Source organism: Nannospalax galili, unplaced genomic scaffold (assembly GCF_000622305.1).
Source record: "Nannospalax galili isolate Female #2095 unplaced genomic scaffold, S.galili_v1.0 scaffold702, whole genome shotgun sequence".
NCBI classification, from domain to species: Eukaryota; Metazoa; Chordata; class Mammalia; order Rodentia; family Spalacidae; genus Nannospalax; species Nannospalax galili.
In genome coordinates, this window is record NW_008348657.1 from 3102527 (window position 1) to 3113515 (window position 10989).

The 10989-nt window shown below is 44.2% G+C and overlaps 1 protein-coding gene across 3 annotated transcripts in view; it reads right to left on the minus strand.

Moving 5' to 3' along the window:
* The window catches only part of Pcnx2 (pecanex 2), a 237929-nt gene that overhangs the window by 110473 nt on the left and 116467 nt on the right, over positions 1 to 10989 (minus strand). For all 3 annotated transcript variants that reach the window (XM_008845820.3, XM_008845819.3, XM_008845818.3), the window contains 2 exons: positions 6531 to 6623; positions 4525 to 4675 (listed from right to left, as the gene is read on the minus strand). In XM_008845820.3, the coding sequence (XP_008844042.1) occupies positions 4525 to 4675; positions 6531 to 6623 (244 nt within the window). The remainder of the gene's footprint in view (positions 1 to 4524; positions 4676 to 6530; positions 6624 to 10989) is intronic.

The window sequence follows — 10989 nt, forward strand, 5'->3', positions numbered from 1 at the left end:
CAACCATTGAAAGGGAGGCCACACAGCTGGTCCGTTGATGATTTAAGGACTTAACTAAAGAGGTCACCTGGGAGAACAAAGCCAGGGGAAAAGTTTCTATACAAGGCTACCTGCATGGTGTGGTTGGAATAGACTCCTGGCCACGGTACGCTGATTTCCCAGTGGGTTCACCTCCTGACCCCTGCATCTCACATTGTCCTGACACATGGCAGGTATTTTATATTTTTGACATAGTAAGTATGATCAGTTTTGACACCATGGTGAGCTTACCAAAAAAGGAAAAGTCAGTAGGAATAACAAAAGGGAATCACACATCTGAGTTCACTGTTTCTGGGGAGTTCAAAATGTCCCTTATCTCTTTGGTGGCTGTTCAGTTTGAAGTCATGTTCAGAAAATTTCTTTTCTTGCCTCCAAAAGAGATGATAGAACTCCACCACCATTCTCTCCTCTCTCTCTCTCTCTCTCTCTCTCTCTCTCTCTCTCTCTCTGGTTTTCTTTCTCCTTCCCTCCTCTGTCCCTCCCTCCTTCCTTCCCACTCTCTCTTCCTCCCTTTTTTCCTTCCTTCCTTTCTTCCTCCCTCCCTCTCTTCCTTTATTCATTTTAATAGCATTTTAAATCTTGACTACATATAGAATTCATCTGATAAAGTTGTCTTTATAAAAAATATATTTTATTTATTATTTTTATTTTATGTGTGTGAGTGTATTGCCTGCATTTATGTAAGTGCACCAATGTCATGCAATGCCTGATGAGGTCAGATGAGGGTGTCAAAGTCCCCTGGAACTGGAGTTACAGATGGTTATTAGTCATCATGTGGGTTCTGGGAATTGAACCTGTGTCCTCTGTCAGAGTAGCCAGTACTCTTAACCACTGAGCCATCTATCTAGTCCCAAAAGTTGTCTTAAAAACTGTTCACTTCCCCCAAACTATCCCACCAATTTTTCCATGAGTTCAGTGCTAATGAAATTATGTCCTTGTTAATATTTGAATCTTATCTGTCTCCCACAGGTGCACACGTTTGAACACTTGGCCTGGCCTGATAGTGCTGTTTAGGGAGAATGTGGAACCTTCAAGAGATAGGGCCTAGCTGCAGGAAGTGGTTCATTAGAGGCAGTCCTTTGAAGGTAATGTCTGGCCCCTGGTTCCAATCTCACCGCCCAATTCCTGGTCAGCCATAGTGAACAGCCTCCACCCCACACTCCTGTCACCACGACCGATTTGCTCTGCCATGCCTTTCCAGCCACAATGGATTGAAACCTCTGGAACCATGAACCCCCAAAATCTTTTTTCTCTTAAGTTCAGCTTCCCCCAAACTCCTACAACCTTGTTCTAGAACAGAGATAACTATATTCTGTGCCTCGTCCATTTCTGTGGCAGCAAGAACACAGCTTACTGCTGTCACCTGCTGCTGCCCTGTGTCTTGTGGAGCCTGACACAGGGAGATAAGCTCCCAAGCAAACCAGGGGAGCAGCCAGATTAGGAGAGTGAAATTCTTCTTTCTTAAGTTGATAGATAAGTGAATCAGACATGCCAGAGGCACAGAACTATGCGCTAGCATTATTTGGAAGAATTATAGCAAATCAAAGGCACTATCTAAAGGGGAAGAAACATTTTTTCCTGGAAAGGAGGAATCAAAGATGGGAGGGGGCACAACTGACAGGCAGCGGCTACTTTTCATTACCATTTGTTCTATTTGGTTTCTAACACGGAATTATTTTGACATAAGTGAAAGATACATTAGAGAACGCAGCATCCCTCAAGCCATGTCTATCACACGCAGAAGCCAGTCTGTCTGTGGCAGGGAGACAAGCTTCATTATAGTGTGAGGTAGATATCATTGGAGAACTGCAAATTTGGGGCTCATTGGTGAATTATTAATACATATTTTTAAAAATTACTATTTAAATAAGATTTTTAATTGACATGTTTTAGAATTTACATAATGCTTATGCATTTATTCTAATGCATACAAAAATTATAGTTTAAGTCTCTTAGCAACCAGCTTATCTCCTAGTGCTGAGCCAGACCGGTGCCCATGAATCCTTAGACCTCCCCTCCACTGCCAGAGGGTTTTCTGCAATACCAGATCATAGAGAACCTTCCTTCCTTCTGTGAATTTACAATGTGATGGGCATTCATCTGTTCATTCAATAACATCTTCTGGATAACTCCCATGTACCAGATGTCAATCTAGCACTTGGTTCCATGATCCCATGTACTTTTATAGTTTATCTACATATCCATCTGTGATGGCTAATATCAATTGTCAACTTGATAGTGTCTATAATCACCTGGAGATAGTCTCTGGGTGTGTCTGTGAGGAATTATCTAGATTAGATTAATTGTGGTGGGAAGATCCTCCTTAATGGTGGATGGCATCATTCCACAGGCTGGGGTCCTGGACTGAATAAAAAGGAGAAAGTGATCTGAGCACCAGCATTCATCTTTCTCTGCTTCCTGACTGCAAACGCAATGTGATCAGCTGCCTCACACTCCTGCTGCCATGCTTTCCCACCACGATGGACTGAACCCTCACAAGATAAACCCTTAGTTCTGCACGTTGCTTCAGTCAGGTTTTTTGTTGCAGCAATGTGTAATGAAGATATTATCTGATTGGAAAGACTTAACTTATGAGACATGGGTCGGCTGTAAACCTTCATATACCCCTTATGTTTGATGTGCAATTCTTTCCCTAGTTTGGAGAATTTTCTGCTATAATCAATGAATGGGTTGTTTACACCTTCAGTTTTTGTTTCAGCTCCTTCTATCCCATTTGGGTTTGGTCTCTGATGTGTATCCTGGGGCTGTTAAAGACTGCTTAGGCCCGTGTGTGAGTGACAGATACACAGTTCCCTGGGTTAAATCTTTTCACCTTTAATCTCTATTATCAACTCACCAAAGAGACCAAAACGGTAATCTTTAAAAACACCAAATCAGTCTTTCAAAAGCTTTACCACTAAACATGAAAACAAGTTCAGCAACATAGAATTCTTGCAGAAACTCATCCTCTGGCTCCTCCACTGTCAGTGTCAGCACGTGCTGGGGTTGGGATCTTTCTCTATAAGCCATGAAATGAATTTTTACAAAAGAAACCTGTCTTCTTCAGGTTATTTTTATAAGATGATAATAATTTGCATTTGGTAGCACTCAGAATTGTTAAGAACACTAAACAGCATATCAGCTTGATTCTTCAGCTGGGCTTTCCTTTGGGGAGGCCCATGGGAATAGAAGCCTGGGTCACCAACTTTCACTTCTCCACCTAAGCTAAAGGCTTAGGACACACTTCCTCATTCACTACCCACACTTTTCCCCCTTGGATCGTCTGTGAACTAGAAAGGTCCTGGTCCCCACCCAGAGCCATCCCTGATGCAGGATCTCCATGCTGCATAGCACCCTCAATACCTACTTCTTCTGCTTTCTTTCTTTTTGTTACACTCTCTCCTTTCCTTTTGTCACCTTAGGCCACTCAAGTTGCTGCTTCTAGAACCTTCTTCAAGTCAGTGACTTTGATGCTGTCACACACCTGGTGCCTGAACAGGAAAAACTGGAAAATGCACAATAACCAAGAGGTCACAGCAGGCTGAATGGTTGTGTGCAGGCCCAGCAGCACAGGACAATAATGAACTGTGGCCAATGACTTGAAATGCCTGAAAAAAGGAACAAGTCAGTCATTTGCCCATATATTCAGATAGAGCAGAGAATTGCTGGGTGAAAGGAGAACCCATGGACAAGTTTTCAAGAGTCCTTATCTAGAAAAAAATAAACTTTGTTATTTTCTTTTTAGAACTAGGTCTCATGTAGCCCAGGCTGTCCTTGAAGTTAACTACATAGCTGAGGATGCCACTGAACTTCTGATCCTCTACCTCTACATCCTAAGCGCTAGAATAACAAGTATGCACCACCACATCCTGTTTATGTGGTGCTGGGGTGGAACCCAGCTCCTCATACATGGTCAGCAAACATCCTACCAATGGAGCTATATCCTGGTGCCTAGAAGAAACGTTTCTTATCTAAAGTCCTTGAAGTTGCCACAATCGCCAAGCTATTTATCCCACAGGAATAGCTAAGTCAGCCCAACGCAGGCACCACTGCTACCTAAACAAGGCTAGTTAATGAAAACTCGGAAGTCCAGAGCATGGCAGTTAATGGTTAAGTACGAAGAAAGGTACAGGAGTGTTCTTAGTATCTGTACAACATAAATCAGAATCATCACATTCAAGAATAGACAACAGAAGTTTATTTTCATACAAAACCAGTATAAGCAATGAATATTTTCATAGAGTACACATCTAATTTGTTAGTCTTCCTCACTATTATCTGGCTGACCAGCCTATCTGCGGCAATCCCTATACTCCAAAGTATGAACACATTCATTTTTTATCATTATGGGCAAGCACACCCAGTACACCCCATGTCCTCTGAAGTGTGCTGTGCTGAGGCATTAAGCACGCTCACAGGGTGGCACACCTGAACCCAGTTGAGTGCTTACCGTGCCTTTGTCCCTTGCAAGATGGAAGCACTCACCTTTTGCTTCTCGTTGCTGGTACTCCTTGCTCTTAAGCACAGGATGTGAAACCCACATCCAAGGGTGGTGCTTGCGGAGCTGAGGGAGCAGGTGGTGGGTGACAAGTCCCACGGAGCCCGCCAAGGCGAAGAGCACAATGCTGAGGAAAGGCTGAAGAGGAGAACGAGGTCAAGATCAGTGGTGTGTGCTCCTGAGTAACACATATACCCAACCATCATCCCTGACATTCACCATCACCCCTGACATCCACCATCATACCTGACATCCACCATCACCCCTGACATCCACCATCATACCTGACAGCCACCATCATCCCTGACAGCCACCATCACCCCTGACATTCACCATCACCCCTGACATTCACCATCACCCCTGACATTCACCATCATTCACCATCACCCCTGACATCCACCATCATACCTGACATTCACCATCACCCCTGACATCCACCATCATACCTGACATTCACCATCACCCCTGACATCCACCATCATACCTGACATTCACCATCACCCCTGACATCCACCATCATACCTGACATTCACCATCACCCCTGACATCCACCATCATACCTGACATTCACCATCACCCCTGACATCCACCATCATACCTGACATCCACCATCATCCCTGACATCCACCATCACCCCAGACATTCACCATCACCCCTGACATCTACCATCATCCCTGACATCCACCATCACCCCTGACATCCACCATCACCCCTGACATCCACCATCATCCCTGACATCCACCATCACCCCTGACATCCACCATCACCCCTGACATCCACCATCACCCCTGACATCCACCATCACCCCTGACATCCACCATCACCCCTGACATCCACCATCACCCCTGACATCCACCATCACCCCTGACATCCACCATCACCCCTGACATCCACCATCACCCCTGACATCCACCATCACCCCTGACATCCACCATCACCCCTGACATCCACCATCACCCCTGACATCCACCATCACCCCTGACATCCACCATCATCCCTGACATCCACCATCACCCCTGACATCCACCATCACCCCTGACATCCACCATCACCCCTGACAGCCACCATCATCCCTTCCTTTCTCTCTTTTTAAAAATGTGCATGTGCATGTTCATGTGTGTGCATATTCATGTGTGTGAACTTGCATGTGGAGGCCAGAAGATGACCCCAGCTGCCACTCCTCAGATGTCGTTCACCTCGTTGTTTGAAACAGTCTCTCAGTGGCGTGGAACTCATTACATAGACGAGGCTGACTTGCCAGTGAGACCTGGGGATCCTCCAGTCTCTGTCTTCCCACCACTGGGATTACAAGCATGTTCTATCATGTCTGTTTTTCTTATGTGGGTATTGAGGATGGAACTCAACAGGTCCCTGTGTTTGCGAGAAAGCAAGCACTTTCATGACTGAGCCATCTCTCCAGGCCCCTTCTTCGCTCTTAAGGGAGAGGATTCATGTACTGAGAGCTGCTAAGACATTGAGGAAATGGCCCCTGGAAGGAAGAGGCCAGGAGAATTCTGTCCACTGCAAGACACCCTCAGTCTCCCTGAGAAGGAGAGCTAGAGAACAGCATGCTTAGCTGGTGGAAGACGTGACTGTGAGTGTCCCATGCTGTGAACAGAGATGTAACAGTCTGTAAGAACCACAAGACAGTGGCCCATCTGGTCTCCGCTTTTGTTTGCTCTCACTGAAAATGCCCAAATGATCCATTTGCCTCTGCGACCTCTGTCTCTGCTGTAATAGCACCTTCTGTCTGGAGTCTGCTCTCAGCCTATCACACCAACTCTCCTCAATCATAGCTGTTTCATGGCTCTTGGGGCTAAAAACTTCCCCAGGGAGCTGACACAGGGGATGTGTCCCAAATTCCCTCTTGGATGCAGTTTTCAGCATATGGTACACTCCTAACCCTCTTGTCCCATGTCCATACCCCTGGCTCTTCTGCCTTTCTGTGCCCTCACTCCACACCAGGAAGAAAAGACAAAAACTAAGAACCTACTCGTAAGGACAGGAACACGGTGCTGGCACTGACTGCAAACGAGAGGACAGCAGCTGCTGAGCAAATGACAAGATCTGATTTCAGGACTTCTTTCTGGAAAGAGAAGACCAACTGTGAGGTTGGCTCTTCATGGCTTCCCTCAGCAGCCATCACCATGGGAGTCGATGGTGGGATGCTAACCCTCCACCTGTTGTTCCTTGTGCAGAACATATCCGCACTGGTGCACCCCAAATGGACCATTCACTAGTTCTCTTGCTAGCTTCCAGGTGGGCATTTCAGGGAGACAGAGACAAAGGTGGTGCTTGTAGTGATTAGTGTACATGTATGACCATGGGAAGAATACGGGTTTCTACACACGAGAGACATAAAGTCCCTTTTCACAAACTCAGATAGACATACTACACTCCCCACCAAGCTCCTGACTGAGCTCCCCAGCATTTCCCAGCTCCCCAGTGAGCCCCCCACTATTCCCTATTTCACAGGGCCTCGCAAAGCAGGGCTAGTGCTAAGGGTCTCTATGGGATCTCATGGTGGCCTAGGTTTCAACACGACACAGCCTGCGGACACCAAACAGAAGCCTTGCTCTTATACTTTGGACCATACTGGATCCTACGTTTTATTTCACCAGTCAGATCAAGGGAAAAAATACTTCTAAATTACTTAAATATATATGCAGTATGCACATGTGTTATATTCAGATATTAAAATGTTAACTTGCGAATGGTTTTCTGCTACAGGTAGTTGGCTAGAGGGAGAAAACCAAAGTTAGACACAATTGCTGATCATTTTTTAAGAGATCATACTTCTGAATCATCAATGTTTATATCTCCTTTTCTTAGCTTTAACTTTTGGATGTTATCTGTTTAATCTGCTAGAAAGTTCTACAAAAGATCAAGCCTTCTCCCATTATTTTCTTTTCCTGATTTCTTTGTTACTGTTTTTGTGGTAGTGGTTTTTGTTTGTTTGTTTGATTTTTGTCTTTTTGAGACAAGGTCTCACTATGTAGCCATGGCCTGGGGCTTGCTATGTTGACCAGGCTGGCCTTGAATTCACAGAGATCAACTTGCCTATGTTTCCTGAGTGTTGGGATTACAGGTGTGCATCACCACACCAAGCTCCCTTTTCTTGTGTGTGTGTGTGTGTGTTTAACTTAAACAAGACATTGTTTCTTGCCTGTCACATGGCCAGTTCGATGTCTGTGTCAGCATACAGAACTGGGAAGACATGGGGAGGACACTGAAGAGGGTGACACTGATCTCAGGGGTGAAGTGGATGAGATTGGTGTGGTTACATCAGTGGAGGATTCTGGGAAAGACCACAATCCCTACACCATCACCATCATGTCCTGGACCTGCGGAACCTGTTCTGAATGTCCTCTCCTAAGTGGACAAGGACTGAACTGGGGAGGAATCAAAGAGTGATAAGGCAGTGTTCAAGTTTCCTTTCCTTTGCTGTGATAAAAACTCTCTGACCAAAAGCAACTTAGGGGAGGACAGGGTTTATTTCAGTTTACTGGTTACAGGTTATCACTGAAGGAAACCACCTTCATGCACAAGTGCATGCTCAACTACCTTTCTTATATGGCCAGGACTCCCCAAATAGGAGTGGTGCCACCTACAGTGGGCTGGACCCTTCATCAATGAGCAATCAAGACAACCCCCCACAGATATGCCCTTGTCTAGGAAACCCTCAACTGATGATGAGTTAGATGCTCTCCTGTTAGATGACTCTAGACTGTGCCAAGTTGACAGTTAAAGCTGACTGGGGTAAGCAGGAACCTGCAGTTTTATTTCTTTAAGCTTTATCCTCAGCAAGGGAAATCTGATTTCAGAGTCTAGAAAAATGGGTAGTTCTCAGACTATCGAATTCCCTCAGAGCTCTTCACTTAGATCCAGGCATTGTTGTCAGGCCCACACTTGTAGCACCCCAGTACTTCCTAGAGGAACTGTTTAGATTTATCACATTTCACACTGTGGATTATGGTCTAGCTCTCCCTCCCCCAAGTATTTTTCACTGACATGAATTTATGTCACTCAAAATTGCTAAATGTTTACCTACAGGAAAGACTAACATCTAACAAAATATTCAGATTTACAATCGTGTCATGACTCATTTTGTTATTTGAAGGTAAGTGCTGGGCCACCAGCACCACTGTGGGCGGGGAGCCTGAGGGGGCTGCCTTTCTCAGTTTCTTAGAGGAAGAACAAAATTGGGTGCAAATTGCTGTGAATTCTTTTCCCCAGTTGGGTGGTATCTTAGATTACCACTGTAATTTCTCTCTCTCTCTCTCTCTCTCTCTCTCTCTCTCTCTCTCTCTCATTCTTGACAGGGTCTTAAGTTGCCCAGACTGACTCTGAACTCAGTCTGTGGCTGAAGATGACCTTGAACTCCTGATCTTCCTGCCTCCAACTCCAAACTGCTGGGTGTGCCTACATGCCTGGTTTATGAAGTGCTGAGGACCCAACCCAGGGCTTCATGCATGCTAGGCAAGCACTCTACTCACTTAGTGACATCCCCAGCCCCTGCAAACTCTGTGATCCTTGTCAGATGTGTGAGGTGTCTTCTAATAAAAACAAATCATCGCACGGTCTTTCTCTACTTATTAAACTGTTCTTTCTATCCATTTCCCTTTCACGTTATGTTTTATTTTCCCTTACTGAAGTATGACTGATGTATTTAAGATCTGTTGTGTGATGAGCTTTGACACACACATACCTCCTTAAAACCATCACCGTTATGGTTAATTTAATGTTTAAATGGCTAATTTAATTTAACAGTTTCATGACTCTGAGGTTTCCTTTCTAGTCATTGCCTGTTCTGCCCTCTCTTCACACCATCTTCATGGGACTACTGATCGACTGCTTGTCTATAATTTGATCTCATTTTCAGAATGTTGTATAAGTGAAATCAAAGCAGGTACTGTTTTTTGGTCTGACTTTTTTCACATAATATAATTCTGAGATTTTTTCCTAGGTTGCTTTCCTTATCAAGAGCTTGTTCTTTTTTACTCCTGAGTAATATTCCTTTGTGTGGATATATCACAGTAGCAAACAAAACAAAACAAACAAAAAAACACCTTAAAACTGGTCAAGAGTATAAAAATATGTGATCTAGGGAAAGACCCAATTTTCCAGTTGTGCCAGGTCCCCTAGTCAGGGACCACCCCTAGGACAGTGGGTTCACTCTAAGTTATGCTAAAGAGTTGGGTGGAATACCTAGTACGTTAATTAGATGCTGAATTTTTCCTGCCCAGAATCCCCATCCTTTTGTGCAGTGCCTGTGGTCCTGGCTGGTCACAGATGTGGGCTCTCTGTAAGTCTTGCCTACTTTTCTAACTTCTTCAGAAAAGCATAACCTCTCCTTTTCTTCTTCATATCTCTTTTCTAACATGCTTTCCTAACTCTTTGGGCTGTCCCAACATCTCTCTTTTTCTCTAAAGCTCCCTTCCCTTCCCTGCCATGGGGTGTCTGTTTGACTTCCATGTGGGCTCTAAACCAGCATGGCTTCATGACTCTTTTTCCTTCTTCCCTCTGTTCTCCTCTTCAAGGCAGCTGCTGAGATTTATGACTCATTTGCCCTGAGGATTTTCCCTTAAATTCTAATAAAATTGTCCTAAAGCTTCTGTTTGAGTCTATTATTAAATTCTTTTATGAATGAGACTAAGAACCCTGTGTGTGTGTGTGTGTGTGTGTGTGTGTGTGTGTGTGACTGTTTCTTTCCTGTATCATCCATACCACTGTATACTTATTCATATGTGGATAGATACTTGTGCTTATGTCCAGTTTGGAATATTCCAAATAAATCTACTGCAAACATTCTTGAACATGTCTCTGATGCTTTTTTTTCTTGTATGAAAAAAAGCGCTACAGTAGGTTGGGGTTTAACTTTTTATGAAACTGCCAAGCTGTTTTCCGGAGTGACTAACCCTGCTGCATTCTGGATGTGGACTCTGGCTGCTCCATAGTCTCCGAAGGGCATTTTGGTTGTAACTACGGGACTGGGCTGTGCACCCTAGGGCTCTTCACTTTGGGCAATCATTCCTTATTCTATGCCTTCCTGTTTTTTTTAAAGCCTCTCTTCTTTATAATTTAAATGATAAATCAAAAATCGTAATTTGTGAATTCACGAAATCATAATGAACTGAATTTCTGAGCTGTTTAAAATTGTCTTTTCCCATGCTGATATCATAAAGGTACTAGGAAAAGATGTGGGGACCAAGGGTCCACAGGCTTTCACATTCCATCTGCCCACTGCTGGGTTTACAGTTCACTGGATTGACTTTAAAGTACAGTGTGATACTGGAGTCTGATTTCATTTTGTCATTCATAAATAATGTTTTTTAAAACTTTATTGAGAATTTCATACATGCATATAAGGTGTTTTGATCAAATCCACACCCAATCCCTCCCCTCCAACTCCTCCCATATCTCCCCATCACTTTTTTCTGACAACTTCTTTC